We start from the raw sequence: 22155 nt of genomic DNA on the forward strand, positions 1-22155 counted from the left end.
AGTGCCCTAAGGAGTAGCCTACGTGTAGCCGCTGACTCGCGAAAATATCCTCTCATTCGCAAGTCACCGGCTACACGTAGGCTACATAAGGAGCAAGTCTTTGGGTAAATATAATCTTTCCTGTGCAAAAACATTACATAGGTTATTGTAGTAATTGATAGAGGAAGAATGCAGGAAAATGGCAAGTTAATAATTGGAGTTGTTGGGTACTACAAAAAGGAGGGGCAACTCGTCTCTTGAACACACCCACACATGTCACGTTCTGCCCAAATTTCGTCACCCTATCTGGTCATAGATACATCCCAATGCCATTCCAATGTCCAAACGCGTTTATTGTGTGTTGTTTAAGTGTACAAAAATATCGACCTCGTTATTTTACAAAGTAAAACTTGCGTCAATCTGCAACAAATCAAGTGAAATAAATCAACAGAAATGGTATGCTGTGCGCTGATGTTTAGAGTGTTGGCACCGATGAATGGCTAACGCTTCTGTTGGTTTATTTCCCTGATCCACCAAAGCCTAAGCAGACAACCTATGTAGTTGCTCTACAACTTGTCTATAATTTTTATTGTCAATAGTTTTTAATTTTTATAGTCATACCACTGCAACCAGTCCAGTTCTGGTCCTTAGCTAATTGATACGTGATGTATTCAACAATCCTGAACCCAGCTTGTTGATGTGTTGTTGTTTCTGGGCGTGTCAATATCCAGCAAGTCCAGTTCTGGACACCAGCTCGTTGATGTGCGCTGCAAACTACTCAATGTGAGCACCAAAACTTTCTTGGCACCCGATGATGTCTTCGCCAAGTACTCAACACGAGGGCTTATTGGCTCCTGAAACCAGCTCGTTGATGTGCGCTGCCAACTGTTCCATGTGAGGACGTTCTTCCTTGAGCTTTCTAGTCAAAGTATCTATCTCGTTGTTAAGCTGACAAAGAGCATAAAAAGCATAAAAAAGATTATTCGAAAAAGAGAGACATTGGGGCATGGAGCACTCTATAGGTCGTTTTTGATGTCCTCCCGTTCTTGTACCCTAAGAGTCTCTCCATATACGCCATGCACGAGCCACCGACTTCTCTAGTACAACTCAAACAAGTCTAACCCAAAGTTTAACAGTTGAAGCTCTCGTAAGCGACCACCTTGGGAACTGAAAATTGTGGTCGTTAACGGAGCTGATCTTTTACGAGAGCTTGCTCTCATAAGCGACCACTGGGCGCCAAAAACTTGAACAATAGGTGTTGGTCGCTTACGGGAGCTTAATTAAAATGGAATCTAAAAGTTATCGTGATAATAACAACGCTGTAATATTTTGGTTTATTATTTGATTTTAAAACTAGGTATTTGACTTATCATGCGAGTGGATGGCTATTGTAACTGGAAAAAGGATAAATCGTGGAGCTGGCAATGGACTAGAGATTTTCTGGAGACAAAGAAATGTCAATCCCATATGGTTGAAATTGAAGTTAGAAAATTGAAATTATGAAATTCTTTTATGGTTGCCTACTGGAAAGGCAGCTTTTGTGAAACATTACAACATTTCCGCCTTATATGTGATTTCAGCATGCATTGGATATGATGTTTATCAGGTGTTGACTGATGTTATAAAGCCAAAAATCATTGTTGTCGCTTACAAGAGGTTAAAAATAAAAGAAAATCTCAGTTGGTGTTTTGAAATTGTGGTAGTTAACGGAGCTGGTCGCACCGATAAGCTGGTCGCTTACGAGAGCTTAGAATTACAGAGTTTGTGTGACAATTCAATCGGTGATTAGTGATCGTGGTCGTTATCGGGGCTGGTCGCTTACGAAAGCGGTCGCTCAGAGAGCTTCGACTGTATTTTTAAGTAAATCCTAGCTGATAACAGAGCCATTCTTGCAGTTACCTCGTCTAGGAGCGCTTGAGCATCTCTCAAAGTCTCCAACGCTTCAGGATCAGAGGCTTGTTGTCTTATGACGTCATCGAGCTCATCTCGCTGCCGTACCGTATCTCTACGTCAAAAAAAACACGTGACCATAGATACACCACAAACAGATGAACGTGGATACAATATACATGTGACCAAGGATACACTACGTACAGGGCAACAACACTACAATATACTTTGAGAACGCCTCCTTTCTAATGAACGCCCCCCCCCCCCCTCGGACCATCGAAATTTAATAAACGTCCCGGGCGTTTACTAGGTCATTTCGTGACCATGAATACACTATATACACGTGATATTAGATACTCTATACAGTATATAAGTGCGGCGGCAAGCGCTATTTGATGAAGACGACTAACTTTCTGCATCACCTTCACTGACCTGTGCTTTAGTTTCAAGGCCTGGTATTCTTGTAGCTTGTCTCGGGCGCCGAGGATGCGACTTTGTAAAATAGTAATATCCATGCCTTTATCTACCTCTTCTTCTGAACTGGAAACATCGGAATGGACATCCTCAGGACTCTCGGAATCTGACAAAGACTGGCGCCCGTAACCTCGGATACAAGGGTTATCTGTGTTTTGAAGGTAGAAAGTTTCTGTAAGTCACAAGCCAGATCTTTTTAGAGACCATAAACTCACAACTGAAACATTTGGTGGGCTAGACAATCATAGCAAACAAAGTGTCAATAGCTGAATACAAATACTTAACGATGGTGGTCACGATTGTTTCATGGGAGCTTACTTGTTGGGCGTCCTTTCTTTATCGGCGTTGTTCTCTTCTTAGGTACAAACGTCGACGGAGGAAGCAATACTGGGTTCGACGAGGGGCACTTTGACCGCGGTATTGCTGTGGAATTTACTGCAGAGATGCGAAGCACTTCCCTAGCAGGTGGCATTAGAGCGTTCGCAGCGCTGTGAGGCTCATCTCCAGGAAATGGCCTTAAGGAGGGCACGGTACTGTTTGACTCTTCTTTGGAGCGATATCGTGGAGGGAAACTCTTGGTGCTGAGGAACGACTCTCCCTCCCCCTCTGATGAAGGTGGGAACACTATAGACTCCTCTCTAGATGGACTCGTCGCCAGTTGTGGTCTCGGTGATGGTCGGGGAGGAGAGGAACGGGGAATGTCTTCCTGTTTGTCGTTTGGGTCCCTTGGTGTTTCAGAAGTGTTGACAGCAGGGATTGGGCGCTTGTCTGTTTCTATGGTGATACTTGGTAAGTCGTACGACTCTCGGAGGTAATCAGGCACACGAGGCCTCGGGCGAGTTCTAAAAAGATCCAGTCTAGAAACAAAGCACTGTCTTAACTTTGACATGACATTTATGTTATGGCAACCCTAGCATAGCAAGTCATGTCATAGTAACGCTGATGAGAATAGGAAACTACCCGTGACGACTCCTTCCATGACATGACATCATTTCCTTGACACGCCATGACCTCAAGACCGTGACATGGCGTGACCTCGTCTGTCACATGGCACGACCTTATGTCCGTGAAATGATGTGACCTTATGTCCGTGATATGGCATGTCCTCATGTCCATGACATTGCGTGACCTCTTTTCCGTGACATGGCGTGACCTCATGTCCGTCATATGGCATGACCTCATGTCCGTCACATGGCGTGACCTCATGTCCGTGACATGGCATGACTACATGCCCGTGACATGGCGTGACCTCATGTCCGTGACATGGCATGACTTCATGCCCGTGACATGGCGTGACTTCATGCCCGTCACATGGCGTGACCTCATGTCCGTGAATTGGCATGACTTCATGCCCGTGACATGGCGTGACCTCATGCCCGTCACATGGCGTGACCTCATGTCCGTGACATGGCATGACTTCATTCCCGTGACATGGCGTGACCTCATGTCCGTGACATGCGTGACCTCATGTCCGTGACATGGCGTGACTTTATGCCCATGTTTCCCCTGAGATACTCACTTCATTGCAACTTGCCCTTTGTTTGTTTCCGTCTCTCTAATACCTGAAAGGTATAGCTATTAGTAATCTCGTCTCCAGAGATGATCTACCCAATCATCCACCGCTACAAAAGTATTATGTGGAACAATTCCACTTACCCGGTACGGGCTTTTCCCTCAGGCCCTGTTTCTCCTTGAGGTATTCTACAGGGCGAGGTCGGGGGGAGGCAGGTCTCCTCCGTGCTCTTTCGGAGGCCCATCGTCTCCAGTGCATGGCACAGCGGTACACACACTCTTGCACCCCCCTGGCTGCTTCCAGATGCCTCGCTTGCGCATATCGACTCCTTAAGCACGCCAAGTGATGGACTACCTGTGGATTAAAGGCAGCTTAAAACGTCCATCTGCTCAATTGTTCAGAATAAGAGTTTTGTTGGTTAATGGTCCAAATTTCTCTAATTAGATAATTTTAAATATGTGTGAGCATTAAAGCAAGTGATCCGGTGTTCGAATCCAAGAGGAAAGACCTGATTCTTTTAGCTCTATATTTGGTAGTGTGAATCCCAATGGAATAGTTTGACCTCTAGGAAAAAGACATGAAGAACCTTTATCTCTCTAACGTCAATCCATTTTGCATCGGTGTGGCGTTAAAGAACCGTCAGGGACATCGACCAGTACTATCTCCAGGGGATCCTTACAAACTAATGAGCCCGCCAGTACGTAAGTCAGCGGACTACCCACCTGCATCCAGCGTGTGACGCCATCACGTAGGAGCTTGGAGCGACGCTCTCGTAGCGCATGCTCAATGCGGCTCTTCTTGTGTTTCTTCGCGATCGCATACTCAAGCAATGCGAAGAACGCCTATCAAGTACAGTACTTAAGGACTGAACGACTCCGTAGGATGGGATGTGTATTATGAAGGGGATGTTTATATTAAATAGCCTCTGACAGCCGCCATTTTGTCATCCTAGCAAAGTAGCAAGTGTGAAAAAGCATCCATTTTCATCGTCTGATTAGCGGACGCCAATGCGATATTTTCGATTGATTTTGGCAAATAATGTATTAAACTTTGTTATTAGATGGATATTTTACACATTATGTGCCTTCCAATATTAAATGAAAGCAATAACAAAGTTGTGGCTGACAAGAACTCTTTAAGGCTATCGTCACCCCCAAGCTGCATACCTTCCTCATTATATATACTACACGTCAACTCTCATCAACCTAGCCATAGTTATCCCGTTCTCGTTTCATACAAATTACCTACACACTATCATCTTTACAATATTCTTATTCCCAATTCAAATTCAAGTCAGACAGTGAGCCTCAAACATAATAACATGTGATTACCGAATGTATTTAACCTACCCGTCTTTGTAAGGCCACACTCCAGTGCCACAAAGCGAGGGTCGACTTCCTTTTCAAAGCCATAGACTCCGAGTACTGACAACACACACACAAAAACACAGTTACAAGCCATTGGAAGCAATAAATAATAATCTACAGCGCGTTGAGCTTATGTTAAGCCCGGGAATGCATGACATAGCGGAAAGATCTCCTTACCCGACTTTTTAACCTTGCAAAGTGATATGACAAAATCCTACGGTTGTGAAGCCACATCGATTGACGGTTAAGTATCTGTAGAGAAAAAGAAATGTATTAAATAGATTAATTGACGAACGATAAAGATAACGGATTTAAGGTGATCTATTTGGTTTGAGAAATTTGTCTTGGGCCATGTACAAGAGGCCTATGAGCCTTACGAAGCACCATAGTGCCTTACAAGAGTTACCTGAACTCTAAAACAGAGTTTGGTGTACGCCTTCCAAGCGTCAAGAGCCTTACGAAGCACCACCTTGTTGTGATGCGAGACAGAGGAGTGGTGTAACGAGCGCTGTACAACCGAGTGCTGGGAATAAAGCGTCCAGGCACGGAGAGCGCGACGAAGCTTACCTGAGAGAGGAAAATAGAGTATGAACATGTCATACATAATCAATCGTGCTAAATCGGAAATCAACCCTAGGCAGACAGAGACAGCCGATGGCTATAGAAACTACTTTGGAAAAAATCTGCAAGACCCGCATAGAAAATAATAGGGCAGCTACACTATAGATCTTAAGGCTCCACGAAGTTATTACGAACAAGGTATCTCACCACACGAACATGATACAGCACACAATATCTCACCGTCCAAACATGATATAGAGCATAATATCTTACCGCGGTCTAGCGCCTTTTTCGTCTCTTGTACTCGTGCACGCATTTCCTCTGCTTTCACAGAATGCTCGATCGCGTAGACATGCCACGCAATTAAGACCTGAGACACAAAAAGGTGAACATCCACAACATGGCATGCTTTAAAGAGGCCCAAACCGTAGCATCGTGGAGACGGTAACCGTTCGTTTTGGGATTAAAGCCGCATTGTCACCAGTTTACTTCCGGTCGACCACGTAACAATATCCGATGATTCTTAACGGAAAACGCGAAAAATATTTCAAAATATTGAAAGCAGTGTGTTTATTGGAAGTTTCTTTGAAGATCTGAATGATAATTTAGAGCGGATGGCCTGTTTAATATCTTGGATTTTTATAGATTCTTTTGTCTTTTAACGGTTGAGGTTTCCGTCGGACCTCCGGAAGTGAACTGGTGACAATGCGGCTTTATCTAGCCGTGAAAAATATCATGCTTTGCAGTGCCCCAAGCTTCAGCGAAGACGATGATCGTAATTTTAAGGACTCACTAAGTATATTGAGGTGTCGCTTGTCGCAAATGGAAGGATTATATGGATAGTCTGTTGAGAGCGTGAGATCATGAAAGTCGTACCTTGGACAGTAGTCGTCGCTTCCACGTCTTCTTCGCCAAGTGGTGCGCACGTCGATTTGCCTTATGCTCGACAGCATGTTCTCGCCAGCTTTCAAATGATTCTCTAAAAAAAGAGAAATAGGATCTATGGGAGATAAGATTATGTTAGACAATTATTAGATGCTGCTCGAATCGTAAAAGTCCACGTACTTGTATTAAGTACCTTACATACCTCAATACAAGCATGTCGTACTACCGGTATCGCTTGTCTGCCGCCATTACATACCTCAATAGAAGCTTGTTGTACTCCCGCTATCGCTCGTCTGCCGCCATTACATACCTCAATACAAGCTTGTTGTACTCCCGGTATCGCTCGTCTGCCGCCATTACATACCTCAATACAAGCTTGTTGTACTCCCGGTATCGCTCGTCTGCCGTGGTTTGAGCTTGAACACATCGGACGCGATAAACCTGGCAACACATTAGACATCTTGACAAGCTCAATAAAGCAAGAGGCAAAGACAAAAAATAACAATAACAAACAAACACAAAGAAACAAAAAAAACATCAACAAATAATGAGCGAGGATACAACAACAAAAATATAGGGGTAAATGTTAAAAACGGCCCCAGACGCTCCGACACATGCATCCGTGATAACTCCAAGTACAGTTCTCATGATTCCTGCCTAAAACCATATATTTTACAAGATCATAAAAGGAGGTGAGACGTTAAATAGTAGTTCCATGGTCGAGCTCAGAACTGTCCAACAATACTGCTCTAATGAACCCTGTTTGAAACCATAATTTTCGAGATAAAAAATTAACTGCCATATACTTAGGTTGATTTTATTCTCACACTTTATGTTTATAATACATTAAAATACATCATCCCTTGCAAGCGAGTTTTTGCAATAAGAAATTGTAATTAGCTTGTTAATTCTAAAAAGTGTTAGAGTCTAGCAATAAAAATGGCTGGATATGAATCGAGGTAGTGCTATTGTAAAGCAATTTCACAATACCAATGGTATATGAAAATAAATTGAACCATGCATTGGAAAACGTGATTCACATCTGCAAAAAAGACAACCAAAATATCTAAACAGTTGGCCAAATATTTCAGAGGGATTCAATTTCCTCGAAAGAGCAAGGAATAGAAAGAAATAGCACAATAAACCTCGTTGTTAACGTTCAGGGCTGTGTGAACGGCAAAAAAGAAACGAGAAAACTGCCCGACGGATTTGCTTTATTCTGTAACAGAATAAAATCGGATTGAAAAGTGAGTTCAGATACAGAAGAAAGAAAATAATATTCGCACTACGTAACATAAAGCTGTCTTTTCCCTCCGGGTCGTTAATAAATTGTAGTAACAGAATCCAAATCACGCACGGGGTATTGCAGACCAAGAAAACCGCGTAAATATAGAGCACATCAAAGGAAGCCTTTCGTCTACGCATTCTGACAATGGTTTCTTGGTTAAACTGGATCCTGTCGTGAATACAGATCAGTCGGTGGTGTCGCCGCACAACCTGGTAGATCTTGAAGCTGAGTACAAAGTTTGCAACCATGAGGAAAAGCATTAAAATACCCCTGATCTTCCCGTATTCAGTGGTGAAATAAGGTAGAACAGCAATGGCAACAGCAGTAACCCAAATGGCGACGTGCACAGCGGCGACACGAGTTTTAGTAACGATAACAGTGTACCTAAGGTGACAATACAGCGCTATAAACCTGTCTATGCTCACTGCGATGATGGTGAAGAGCGAAACGGCGACAAAGTGCAGGACAACTTTGTTGACTTCATTGTTTATATTCAACGATTTCTCAGTGACCTTCAGTATTCCAAGGAGTAGGAATCCGCAAATACCCACCCCGAGATCAGAGACTGCCAGGCCACACAATAGAATGAACGCCGGTGTTCGTAGCGAAGGGGTGGTAGAGATGGCTATCATGACGAGGAGGTTAGCTATGATAGTCGGTGGAGCAAGAACCAAGTACGCAATGCCATACCCAAGCTCGACGTTCGTATAGTAACGATCCATTCAAAGTGTGTTTTAACCACTACTCCAAGTGCGTTATACCATACCCAAGCTCAACGGTCGTAACGATCCACTCAAATGACTTATTCACGGCTACTTCAAGTGCGCTATACCATACCCAAGCTTAACGGTCGTAACGATCCTCTCAAATGACTTATTCACGGCTACTTCAAGTGCGCTATACCACACCCAAGCTCAACGGTTGTAGATCCATTGAAAGGGTGTATTAATCGCTACCCCAAGTGCCTTATATCCAACGCAATCTCAACGGTCGTATCGATCCACTCAAAGGACTTATTCACGACTACTTCATGTGCGCTATATCAAACTCAAGCTCAACGGTCGTAACGATCCACTCAAATGACTTATTCACCACTATTTCAAGTACGCTATTCTATAACAAGCTCAACTCCTGTATGGATCCATTCAAAGAGTGTATTTAACGCTACCCCAAGCGCCTTACACAATGCACACGCTCAACGGTGGTACAGCAGCACTGTAAACATACTTGCAAAGAAAAATCGGCTGCTGGCGGCTGTTTATTTAAATTTGACTTTTACTTTGAAATGTTAATATTGTGAATTCTTTATTATTTTTACGTAACGTCTCTAATGTTAAAGATAAATAAAAAAAATTACAAAGATCTTCGCATTTAGCTCCTGTTTTTTTTTTTGAAAAAAGGAAGAATGTTTTCAAATATATTGGATCTGGTCAAACTTATAACTTCATCAGTTTTATTTTGTGTGCAAACAAAAAAAAATAATTCATGATTAATCATTAAGACAACGAACAACATCCAATTTTTATGACTGTATCTGCCAAAATAAAAACTTATCTAATAAAATACTTTCTAAGAATGAATTGGTTGCATAAACAAGCTTCAATGACTTCTAATAACTACGCAGTCCTTGAGTTTTTATTCATAAATTCGTGACTAACAAAATTCGATCTATGAAGTGTATTAATGTCACAGTACGCTATTTTGCGCCGGTTTTTTGGCCTATGCTAAACCATGCTATATTACTTTTCCGGCTTTTATAAGTAAACAGTTCATATGATAGCGATTACAACTGATAAAAACAGGACCAGCAGACGGCAAAAGTAACAGGTGCAAAGAATGCGACATAAATATAAAGACAAAATAAAGAAGTCATTTAAAGTAAATAAATATTAATACTTTACAATTTTATTGCGATTTAGTGCCAATAACTTGTCCTGTTAATACACGAATAGTGATCTCAAAAGTCACTGCGCACAACTTTGTTTTTTCTATTTCATCTCTCGTTTGCCGCGGCCATGTTTATTGTGTGTACTTGTCTCTTTAGCCTGCTGTAGTTATTGTCAAACACTTAAGTTCTGTAAATTCAAGAGCAGTGATCCCAAACACTTTCAAATGCATATCTTTGTGATAAATAAATGAGAACCATTGAAATTCAAATCCTAGCTACTATCTACCGGTACAGGAAACCTTCGAAGATTTTTCTTTTAATTTTTCATTTAAGTGGAACTCCGCTCGAAGACGTAATGAATTCAAATTTCCAAAACATATTCTTTTTGCAAATCGGCTTCCATCATTATTAGAGAAGGGTGTGTGTAAATTTATTTTATTTCAACTAAGGTAACTCGCTATGAAAATTAAATGACCATTCTTCTTGTCAAAGGGGAGCTTGCTCGTGATTGGCCGGCGCTGAAGGAGGTTTTGACAGATTGCCTCATAATCGCTCTATCCCTCTGCTTTGAGTTTGGCTTAATAAAGAGCTCATACTTGAGACGTTTCTTTGATGACTTGAGGTTGACATCGTGCCTGTATTGTTCGAGATTCCTTCTTATGGAGTTATAAAGATATGTGTAACGAAGATCGGGTATCGTGCAACAGGAAGGGTTGATAGAGTGCTTAGGTAATAGTTAACTGTTGTCCATAGTATTTAATGTTGCTATCTTGAGAAACGGAAGTCCTTAACTTTCTTTTTGTATACTTAGATTTTGTTAATAATTGACGGTTTCCTTGGCCTAGTTTGTGGCACGCCCGTGGACCCTCCGCTTCGATGACCTTTTGTGACGCCTAAATCCAGGGTGTGTTCAGTTTCACATACGCTGCGGAATCGTGGTTTCTTCTTATCGTTTCAGACACTTTACTTAGGCAGTTTAATCTCTTGAAATGTCTTTGGAATCACATGCCATTTTCACCCCTTGGTTTAGGCATCGACAAGTTTTACCATTGTGTTGTAGTCACGTGCATGTTGTGCATGCGCAGCTTTCAAAGTTGCTTAATCATAAGTTCTATTTTAGAGTAACGTTGACTTAATTGATAATTATGTAAATACGCAGGGACGAAAGTGATTTCCCACACCCTCACACTCACTATTGGCTGATTGGTTCATTTTGCAAATTGTATCTAATTCCCTAGCCTCCTAGGCGTCTCGAGTCTTTTGGGTCTTTTAATAGGAAAAGGGCTTTTTCGATTTCGGGCTTCCTGTGGCGTGATCAAGAAGGCCGCCATCCCCTCCCCCCCGTTTCCTGAATTGTTTTGAATTTATTGCCTTCATGTGGGACTACCACATGACTTGTTGTCTTGTCCTTCGGGCAATTAAAGTCGACTGAAAGACCAGCTTCGCCTCGTCCTAAGATCCCGGCTAGTCTCCCTCTAACATTTGTAGAAGAAATACATTTCAAAGAGGATTATATGCGGAAAAATACCATAATGTTGATTTTTGTGTGTCCGAAGCGTGTTAGAAAACATCTTTCTGCGTGGTGATTAGCGTACGATAGCTTAAATTATGTCGAATACAAGCACTGAAGATAAAAGCACATGATGTAAGAACGTGTATAGTGTAGACTTATAGGACTCACCTTCCACGCCTGAAGTGTCAGACTAAGTACTCGATTAGAATAGTGTAAATCAGCAACCGCTCGCTTCCGCCATTTGACACGCTTGCGTTCTGTAAACTGTAAATAGAAAAACAGTGGAAAACATCCATGCTAAATCTTCCGCCCATGCCTGTTCTTCAGCATGAATAAGTGCCAAGACATTCGATAAAACATAAAATTGAACTGCAACAAACTTGAAGATTGACAACTTTGCAAAACCTCGCGTCTAAATAGCCTTCTTGTAGTAGCCTTGATCATGCCGACCAAATCAACTTCAGTCGACCGATGTATTATTGTACCCCCCCCCCTTCCTGTATCTAAATGTCCTACTTGTAGCACTTATGACCACAAAGACCACGTCTACTTTAGCAGGCTGATGTACTAGTGAACCCCCCCCCCGCCTCGTGTGTCTAAATGTCCTACTTGTATTACCTCAACCCATGCCGACCACGTCCACTCCAGCAGGCCGATGTACCAGTGTACCCCTCCCCCCTCGTGTGTCTAAATGTCCTACTGGTATAACCTCAACCCACGCCGACCACGTCCACTTTAGCAGGCCGATGTAGCAGTGTAACCCCCCCCCCCCCCCCCCCCTCGTGTGTCTAAATGTCCTACTTGTATTACCTTAACCCATGCCGACCACGTCCACTTTAGCAGGCTGATGTAGTAGTGTTTCACAGCAGTGTGTTGAGAGCTCCGGCTATACATAATAAAACACACCTGTTCTTTAACCACTCAAAGATAAGAAAAAATAATACAAGTGTAGAAGCGCCAGTTAACGCCAACAATGTGCTGGAACGTTCAATGTTTGAAATGACTGTCTCGTGTACATATCATCAATTTCTTAGAGTAGGCGTAACAGGTTAAGTCAGCTTTTAAACCAAAGGAGATGAATTTGACCTCACTTAGAGACAATGAACCCTTCACATAAGCCTATTGGTTCCTGTTACCCTTACCTGTCTTTTGTGTCTCTAACAAAATTCCTCCAGTGGCAAAGAGCTTTCTCCATCCTTTTGTGGTTGCAATGGGAAATAGCTATATCCTTTAAGAGTAAAAAATCAAAATGAATAGATATCATATTCACTAAGCTAACTATTAGAGGAAGAGCTGTACACTCTCTTTGTCTTTTCCAGCTTTGTCGTGAACGTTTTTTTTTTCAACCGAGCTATAACAACGCCGCATTCCTATTGCCCTACCTAACAAAGTTGCATAGATGCTTCGTGTAAATAAGTAGGCAGCAGAAATAAGAAAATACAAACACATTACAAACCTCCAGTCTATTTAAACGAAGTTTTTCCCTCGCTTGCCCCGCCCAGTATTTGATAAACCTGCTCTTAAGGACCTCGTCATAGTGGAGGATGGCCTACATCAGAGAAACGGAACATGTGGAATATGAGATTACAACAAGTCATGTGTAATAGCGACAGGTCGAAACGAAACATAGGAAATGAGATTACAACCCATTTTAACTATTTGACTATTTTATACTTTTGATACCGTAAATGATCTAATAAACGCACCATATCTAAAGAACGCCTTTTATCTTATAAACGCCCGTAGCTTTCAAGTTTGTAATGAACGCCCCTCTCTAATAAAAGCACCCCTCTATTTAACGCCCCCTACCCTCCATCCCAATTTAAAAAAAACGCATAGAAATTCCATTAAAATAAATCAAATTCAATTTGCCTTCTCGCTTAGTAGTCTGAGCTTGGCTTCTACTGGTTGAGACTTGCTCAGCGTCAAGAAACGCTTGCCATGCAGGCTATAATTTAACTTGATCATGACTGAGATTGGAACCCCACTGTACTTGGGTTTGTTATGTTGTTTCAGTCTGTAAAGAACGCCCCTCTAATAAACGCTTCCTATCAATGTAAACGCCCCCCCCCCGACCATCGAATTTAATAAACGCCCCGAGCGTTCATTAGACCATTCACGGTAATAGCGAATGGTCAAAACGGACCATAGGATATATGAGGGCGTCTTTAGTTATAATGCCCGGTCAAAACCCAAAAATAATCACGTTAGTAATGGCGAGACATTTTGCCATAGAGTGAAAGCTTACCATTCGGTTCAGCATTCTGACATCCTGTTGAAGACGGTAGAGCTCCAGCCATTTGTAGAAAGTTTGTGCGAACAACACTTCCCTGTTACAATATTAAAAGGTACGCTGTGTTACCCGGGCCGTAACTAATGGTAATTTCACGAAGAGTATGTGAAAGAAAGTGTGGTCTCCTCCACGTGACAACGAAGGACTCTACTCCCAACACAAAAAAGAAAATTGTGACTGCCAATATATGACACGAATGATGATCATCACATGACGATGGGAACCATAATTTGACCAGGAAAAACGATTCTATGGAATTTGTTAACTTCAACTAGATAAGGTGTTTACAGAGAAAAAGAGAGAAACTTTAGAGACGCAATGAAAAGTAACCAAACGCAATGACAAGGAGCCAAACGCAAAAAGACGCAATGACAAGGAGCCAGACGCAAAAAGGCGCAATGACAAGGAGCCAGACGCAAAAAGACGCGATGACAAGGAGCCAGACGCAATGACAAGGAGCCAGACGTAAAAAGACGCAATGACAAGGAGCCAGACGCAAACATACGATATGACAAGGAAGCCAGACGCAAATAGACGATATGACAAGGAGCCAGACGCAAAAAGACGAAATGACAAGGAGCCAGACGCAAACATACGATATGACAAGAAAGCCAGACGCAAAAAGACGAAATTACAAGAAGCCAGACGCAAACATACGATATGGCAAGTAGCCAGACTAAAAAAAGATGCAATGACAAGGAGCCAGAGCAAAAAGACGCGATGACAAGAAGCCAGACGTAAAAAGACGAAATGACAAGGAGCCAGAGCACAAAGACGCGATGACAAGGAGCCAGACGCAAAAAAACGAAATGACAAGGAGCCAGACGCAAAAAAACGAAATGACAAGGAGCCAGACCCAAAAAGACGCGATGACAAGGAGCCAGACGCAATGACAAGGAGCCAGACGTAAAAAGACGCAATGACAAGGAGCCAGACGCAAACATACGATATGAAAAGGAAGCCAGACGCAAATAGACGATATGACAAGGAGCCAGACGCAAAAAGACGAAATGACAAGGAGCCAGACGCAAACATACGATATGACAAGAAAGCCAAACGCAAAAAGACGAAATTACAAGAAGCCAGACGCAAACATACGATATGGCAAGTAGCCAGACTAAAAAAAGATGCAATGACAAGGAGCCAGAGCAAAAAGACGCGATGACAAGAAGCCAGACGTAAAAAGACGAAATGACAAGGAGCCAGAGCACAAAGACGCGATGACAAGGAGCCAGACGCAAAAAAACGAAATGACAAGGAGCCAGACGCAAAAAGACAAAATGACAAGGAACCAGACGCAAAAAGACAAAATGACAAGGAGCCAGACGCAAAAAGACGAAATGACAAGAAGCCAGAGCAAAAAGACGCGATGTCAAGGAGCCAGACAGGCGCAATAACAAGATTTTTTATATCAAGTAATGATGGCAGTATGTAAGTAATACGGCACCTTTAGAACGACGATCGGGATGAAAGAAAAATCTTAATAGCAGGCGTCTACCCAGGATTGAATAAGGGGGGGGGGGGGGGTGCGCAGTCATAGGAATCATACGGATAAAGGATAGTTTTTGACGATCCTTTAATAAGAAACGACCCACTTTTTGCCGGCCAAAGGAAGGGTACGCGCCTGGTAATTACCTTCTAAATTTGGCAGCAGCATGATTGTCTTCTCGTTTTTCGTGCATTAGATCGACAAACACCCGCAGCCTCAAGAAAAACCTGCATGGAAGATGTGTAGAAGATGAGTGGGACGCTATCAAAACGCCAACATGCAGTCCCAGGGGCGTTCATAGACGCCCCTGGGACTTCATGTTGGCCTTTAACACATTGAGATCAAATCGCCAACATACAGTACAAAGGTGGTTTTATATATAGAAAACATTGAGATCAAAACGCCAATATGTAGTTGAAGGGTGGTTCATAGAACGTATTCCGATCAAAACGCCAAAATGTTCAAGGGTGGTTCAGAGAACGTATTTGGATTGGAAAGCGGCTTGGATAACATTTAGTGCCCATACCTTGGCAATGCTACTTGTCCGTAATGTAGGTCAGCAGTGAGGTACTGCGCCCGTCTGTGCCGTCTCCATTGACAGTAACGCACCCATCCATGCAGTGAAACACGGAGCAGACCAAGACTGCAAAGAACAGGTATTCAACACTTCAGTAGTCGAACATGAAGGGGCAAAAGGAAGTAATAACAGCAGATAACGGACACTTGGAATAATCATATAATACTTAAAGAAACTTACTGTAATATTGTTTAGATGTACATCACTAATTTGAACATGAAGAAGCAATAAGAAGTAATGGTAAGCTATAAACATTTAGAACAAAATGCTCACAAAGGGTACCTGTAGTGGGTTCTTGCAGTCCTGGTGAGCACGTACAGCTTGAGTTCCTCTGAGTGCTCACATCTCTTCAGCCAAACAATCCAGGCTCTCCGCAATGTCTAATAAAGTTCATACTCATGATTATTTTCAGGGCTGCAAATTACACTATAACTCTATAATGCATTGTATTTAAGACTACGCTTTTTATTTTCCTACATTTAAAAGTGTGCTGTATTTGTCTACCAGACTAAAGTCTTTTGTGTTTATATTTTTTTGCATAGAGGTAAAATTTGGGAATTAGTCTATTTTAGTCCCCTTTTCATTAATTTTCAGTCCCATATTTAGCAGCGTACATTATTTGCAAGGTGCATGATGTATCATTTTTACTGCCTTTTCTCAAAAAATAGTAAATGTGATGCATGGAAATCTCTGTGCAAAAGTCTATTGAAGTAATGAATTCTACATTTCTTGTATTTCCCTTAAAAACAGCCAATCCAGGTACTAAATCAAATCTTTATAGCAAAATAACATTGAAATACAACTCATCATTAGAGGGGATTCTCACCAGTTTATAGCAAGCTTCTTTTGCCATTCTGTCACGCATTATTTTCAACCGCCGCTCAACAACTTGCAGTTGGAAGCAACTTAAACCAGTGCTCTGGTGGAAAAAAATAACTGTTTCTTATATTGCATAAAATGGGAGTATGGTAAAAATTGGAGCGTAAAAGAAGACATAAAAGGTGCATTAAATGTTTCCAATGTATTTCTTTCAACTTACTAATAGATGTTTTCTGTAATGTGCAGTTGCCAGTTCCTCCTTCTCGTATTTCCTGTGTTGTAGCCAAACATCTTCATTTTTGTCAAGTAAAAGCCATCATTTACTATATTTGTTTGTTTCTTCAACAATGTACAGTAAAGGTCAACTCCCCTCCGTACATGGAGGCCATGGTAATGTAATTAAGTAATTAAGTAATTAAGTAATTAAAGTAATTAAGATTGTGTGAGTGGTATTCATAGGGTGAAATTTTAGAAAATGACAATAATTTAATTTATTAGGACAATATATGTACCAGGAGACCAAATGCAATTTATATAGTAATGAGCAGTATGTAACTTTTACTGAGACTGCTAGTCAAATTCTCCAAGACTCCACTGATGCCTACTTGGTGCTACTGGTTTATACTATGAAGATCAGATCCCATAGGTGTTGAGTTGATACCACATCGACAAAGTCCTTACAGTGACATGTACCAGATACCAACAAGGATACAAAACTTCCAGTGTATAAAAGATCTTCTCATTGATGCAGCAGCACCTCTGCTGGATATGATCTCTTCAAACTGAGCAAGTTCATTCTGCCGATGCCACCGGCTTGTCCATGCTTTGAATGCCTGCTGCAAAGTTCTGTTATAAAAATGCCTATCTGCCACACCTGCAAGTCAAAGGATTTCATTACAAATTAATTAAATGGTTTGTACTGGTTTCAAGAGTTGAACTTTGAAGTCTAAACATTACTCTCAGATTTTTTGATTCGGGTTTCAAAAGGTCTGCATACTGGCACAGCAAGTTCAGAGCATGTTGTAAACAAGATGTATCTATCATAAGATCACACTCCTTTTTTATTAAAGGGGCAGCATCATGGTACTGCGCATGTCTGAAGTCAATGTTTATTGTAGGCTTTTATAATATGCAATATTTTATTGAAAACTATGTTTTTTGACAGTTTGTGGTCTTTCCTTTGAATTTAAGTCTCCCACATGTACAAAAGGCTCATAAGTCAATATAAGAATTTGACTGAAATTCATTGTTTCTGGGCCGGAGAGCTATTGCAAAGCTCTTACCATGACACTGCCCCTTCAACTATTTTAACCAGAATCTCTAGACTTGTTATAAAAAGCAAACACACGTTTCTGTAAGTTGCTGAGCCTCTTGGATGCTCTATAGCTTTTCCAAGCTACCCATGTGTGGGACATCAGTCTTTTGTTGAAGTAGCCCTCAGCTGCAGCTAGCTTGGACTTCTCCTTCTGCCTGGTACAATATGCTGCAGCCCACACTGACCACCCCTTACAAGAAAACAGAGTATGGGTGAGAACGTTCAAAACATTGAGTCTGAATTGAGGCTGGATTATGTCCAGGTAAGATTAACAAACTTCCTTTATGTATGGATTCATTTTTTCAGTAGATAATTTTTTAAATAACTTTGTTTAAAATACAACAGCTCTGAGTGTTACATGTCTGTTTTATGTATATTGATTATAATTTCTAGGATTCTATAACTGTCTTTCACATCACTTCAGTGAGCAAGCTCAACTAGAGTGGCAGTCCAAACATATTTGTTTTTCTTGTAGGTCTAGAGGATCATATTGTGCATGTGCTAAACAATGTACGCTTAAGGTCTGAACTACCTTCTGCATCAGATTCCAGGCCCAAAACTGCATTGCTTGGGTTTCCATAATAGACAACTCATATTTGATTGACATCTGATGACCCCATTGTTGCCATGCTCTCCTTCAAACATGACAATCATGCCAATTATCAGAATACAACATGGAGACGAGTAAAACGTCTTTGTGAACATTGTACATGTGTAGTAACAGGACATCTGGACATGAAAGTTCTACCACTCTGTAAAAAGTTCTCTCAATGCCTGAAGGAAGGGTTTGCGTTGTGCCATGCTGGGTATAATTTGCTATTTTAAGCAAGCCATGGTAGCTCAATGAGAGGTGCTACAAAAAACTGGCTTTCTACATTGGGGACTAAAAAGTACTCCTCTTCTCAGATATGGACACAAAGCAAGATGTCAATCACATCTAATACACAGTTGTTATATAATGCACAGTAATATGCTACTGTAGCACTAACCCATTCTATAAGCACTTTACAAGATATATGATAATTCAGTAAGGTGGTTACTCACTAACTCATGCTCATGATCACTAACTGCATAGATTATACTGACAATATGTTAGTCACATGTGAAGCATTTACGACATTCTCAAGATAATTACTTGCTATGTAGTTTATTACCTCATTATCAATGTGTTAGAATGCCTCTCTGCAATCTTGCATTGAACTTTCTTGAATCTTCTAGAACTAATGTATTGTTTCCATGCTTTGATGCATGTCTCCGTCAATTTACCTTCAGCTACAGGTAGTAAATAAACCAATTTAGCAATCTGCTGGATTATCAGAAATTAAAACACACAGTAGTTACCATATTGAGAAGCAAGTTTTATTTTTGTCTTTTTTGCCCTAGAAAGCATGACAAATAGCTTCCAGGCTTTAAATGTCCTTTGCCATATCCTGTACCTTAAAGAAATAAATAGAGTATTCAATTAAGTACATAGCAATACCTCACACTGTGTAAAATACAAATAAAATTTGGTGGACTACATTTACAAAAATTACCCTGACCATAAAATATATCTAGATAAATATTAAACCAGTTATGATTGATCAAACCTATTATGATAATCTGCTCGGATGTTGAGTTTCCATCCTTTCCGTGATGCCCACCAGATGTCCTGCCACACTTTCAAAACTTGACGCTGTAAAGACTTGTGGTAGTGTAACCTAGACAACGGAAAGCACAAGTCAATGGCTTATTTTTCCTAGGATACCTTATATACTGCAAGCAAGGTATCTTTTGAGTAACAAAAGAATGTGATAAAAAAAATTTGTATTACCTATGTATGAACGAACACACAGGTTAAAAAAAAGTTGAATAATAAATAGGTAAATGCAAATAACAAACTCAAAGTCAAGAAGCACTGACATAAAATCTAAGCTTTCATGGATCACTATTATTTGTAACAGATTTTACAGCCTTTTAAGAACAACTTTGCTTAAAAGCAGAATGGAATGCATGCAGTCATAGAAAATCTTGTCCTGATATACACTCAAGCAAAACATAAACTTTGACTTCAAACAGCTTTCATGAGTCAAGCCAAGGCTAACATGCAAAGTTCCCAAAAATATTTGCCATTTATATGTGTCTCGTGGAAGCAACAACTTTTATTTAAACTTCCCAAACATTCTCATATATCCCCTTTTTTACCTGATATCCATTGAGCTCAAAGAAAAAGTTATATTAGACATGTTTCAAGTTTTGAATACAAGCCACAGTAAGATGCAGATGTTTTCAATTGTTTCCATACCAGGACAAGCTTTACATTAGGTACAGACCATTATTTAGAGGGTAGGGGGTTCTCAGGAACCCCCTAATAATTTGTTTACAAGTCTATCATTTGCATACAGTAGTAGGCCGTTTTCTATGAGCTTGCAGAAATTTTTGGTAAGAATTCTATTTATTATCCTGACCATTCTTAATAGCATACAGTACCTTGCTAAAGATGGTGTTATTTGACCATATGTGTGCTTCTGCCAAAGCATAAGGTACTTTCTTGCTAAGTACCTGAAAATATACAGTAAAAGCAAATTGTATACACATAATTCAGTTATTTAGACTGAGCAATTTGTCAATAATCAAACCTTATCCTGTGCTCAGCTTGTCGCCCATGCATGTCCCAGTCATACCCTGAGGGTTTTGCTTTAACTTTCTCTTGGACTACTTCATCGGTGACAATCTCTTCTGTTTTTCTAATAAAGAAAGGGAAGAGGTGGTTGAGAGGCAGACATACAGTATACTTCTCTATAGTCAGATGAAGATAGTACCCGAATAGCATGATAGGAAGGGGGTAGTCTGAATAAACATACTTCCCTGTGACCAGATTATGGACCTCAAAGCATTTTTTATTACATTAACACAGCCCACATCGGCTGATTATTTGACCGTGCGTGAGTGTTCCTTGTTTTTCTGCCTTTCTGAGATCAAACTAACATACATGTATGGTATAACCACCCTTTCCTATGGCCAGATGAAGATAGTGCCGCCCTCCTCCCCCCTTAACATGATGAGGGGGGGTGGTGGTCTTAATAGCATACTTCACTACAGTATGTCCAATGAAGATAGTGCCACCCTCCCCTCCCCCCTAAACATGATAAGGAGGGGTGGTGGTCTTAATAGCATACTTTGCTACAGTATGGCCCAGTGCCACCCTCCCCTCCCCCCTTAACATGATGATTAGGGGTGGTGGTTGAGCATACTTCGCTACAGTATGGCCAATGAAGATAGTGCCACCCTCCCCTCCCCCCTAAACATGATAAGGAGGGGTGGAGGTCTTAATAGCATACTTTGCTACAGTATGGCCCAGTGCCACCCTCCCCTCCCCCCTTAACATGATGATTAGGGGTGGTGGTTGAGCATACTTCGCTACAGTATGGCCAATGAAGATAGTGCCACCCTCCCCTCCCCCCTTAACATGATAAGGAGGGGTGGTGGTCTTAATAGCATACTTCGCTACAGTATGGCCCAGTGCCACCCTCCCCTCCCCCCTTAACATGATGAGTAGGAGTGGTGGTTGAGCATACTTCGCTACAGTATGGCCAATGAAAATAATGACTCTTATCATGATAGGGAGATAAAGATATTGAGACATGTGCATAGCGGCAATAAAATGATTACATTTGTACCTCACAGTCTTGTGCTTGGCTACTGGTGGTTTTCTCTTGTCTTTGACTAAAAGTTGAAAATGGCGAAGGTGAGAATGTAAGAATAAATAGAAAAAAGCAATCGTGCTGGGTGAACTCTTCAATTAAATGGGGTCAGAGAGAAATTGTACCAAAATGGTAATAAGGCTAATACAACAACTTTATTCTCCTATGATAATATCACTATTTTTATGTAAAAAATAAAATCGATCGCGCCATATTCGGCATAATTTGCACGGTCGTTGGATCATACAATCCTACCAATCTTTCCTACACTGTAGGGATTTTCTCCTCGATCATCGTGCAGCTTTAGTTGTAATCCCTGAGCTCTGATGGCAAGATGTGTGTTTAGTTCTTGCAACACAGCTTTCTTAGCTCCTACGCGCGCTTTCTTGTCGTTCTTTGCAGCGTAATTTTCTGCCTTCTTTTTTGCTGATTGCAAGGATAACAGCTTTGGTTTTGACACGGCTCCATAGCGATTGTTTGTCGGCTGTCTGTCGCTACCTTTTACAGGAGAAGTTTGAGGCATACTTCATGAAAAAGAAAGTTTATCGCACTTTACGTCGTTTTGACAACTCACTCTGCCCGCCATTTTGTTTATAAAAAAACCGAAATATTATTGACTGA

General features: G+C 41.1%; 2 protein-coding genes across 4 annotated transcripts; both read right to left on the reverse strand.

Moving 5' to 3' along the window:
- Positions 1–311: 311 nt before the first annotated feature.
- LOC5508326 (protein SFI1 homolog) lies at positions 312–22152 on the reverse strand. Of its 3 annotated transcripts, none has more exons than XM_048729636.1 (33): positions 21790–22151; positions 21511–21556; positions 20470–20577; positions 20321–20392; positions 19441–19551; positions 19193–19287; positions 19006–19123; positions 18384–18486; positions 17885–18041; positions 17249–17410; positions 16757–16827; positions 16544–16636; positions 16000–16097; positions 15667–15783; positions 15287–15367; positions 13607–13688; positions 12815–12907; positions 12501–12586; positions 12169–12244; positions 11527–11622; positions 7034–7110; positions 6661–6763; positions 6058–6154; positions 5630–5790; positions 5401–5475; positions 5206–5280; positions 4579–4698; positions 4000–4210; positions 3863–3905; positions 2662–3200; positions 2302–2491; positions 1879–1984; positions 312–927 (listed from the first exon to the last, which is right to left on the reverse strand). In XM_048729636.1, exons 1-33 carry the CDS (start codon positions 22055–22057, stop codon positions 811–813), a joined length of 4047 nt encoding a protein of 1348 aa, XP_048585593.1. In that variant the 5' UTR covers positions 22058–22151; the 3' UTR covers positions 312–810. The 3 variants fall into 3 exon arrangements, with proteins under 3 accessions (XP_048585593.1, XP_048585592.1, XP_048585594.1); XM_048729635.1 differs by having other exon boundaries at positions 6980–7110; XM_048729637.1 differs by lacking the exons at positions 312–927; positions 1879–1984; positions 2302–2491; positions 3863–3905 and having other exon boundaries at positions 2981–3200; positions 6980–7110; positions 21790–22152.
- On the reverse strand, positions 7471–8972 carry LOC125568118 (melanocyte-stimulating hormone receptor-like). Its single transcript, XM_048729642.1, has one exon. The coding sequence runs from the start codon at positions 8677–8679 to the stop codon at positions 7822–7824; it is 858 nt and encodes a 285-aa protein (XP_048585599.1). The 5' UTR covers positions 8680–8972; the 3' UTR covers positions 7471–7821.
- Positions 22153–22155: the final 3 nt, after the last annotated feature.

Source organism: Nematostella vectensis, chromosome 6 (assembly GCF_932526225.1).
Source record: "Nematostella vectensis chromosome 6, jaNemVect1.1, whole genome shotgun sequence".
NCBI classification, from domain to species: domain Eukaryota; kingdom Metazoa; phylum Cnidaria; class Anthozoa; order Actiniaria; family Edwardsiidae; genus Nematostella; species Nematostella vectensis.

What these genes read in the sequence shown, in the direction of transcription:
- LOC125568118 (XM_048729642.1), bottom strand. Translation starts at nt 8,679, where the DNA reads ATGGATCGTTACTATACGAACGTCGAGCTTGGGTATGGCATTGCGTAC.
- LOC5508326 (XM_048729635.1), bottom strand. Translation starts at nt 22,057, where the DNA reads ATGCCTCAAACTTCTCCTGTAAAAGGTAGCGACAGACAGCCGACAAAC. An exon ending in CAAGCTGAGCACAGGATAAG is followed by an intron (nt 20,393 to 20,469) that starts GTTTGATTATTG and finishes GTATATTTTCAG; the next exon opens with GTACTTAGCAAGAAAGTACC. An exon ending in CGTGGTCGGCATGGGTTAAG is followed by an intron (nt 11,623 to 12,168) that starts GTAATACAAGTA and finishes TTCTATTTACAG; the next exon opens with TTTACAGAACGCAAGCGTGT.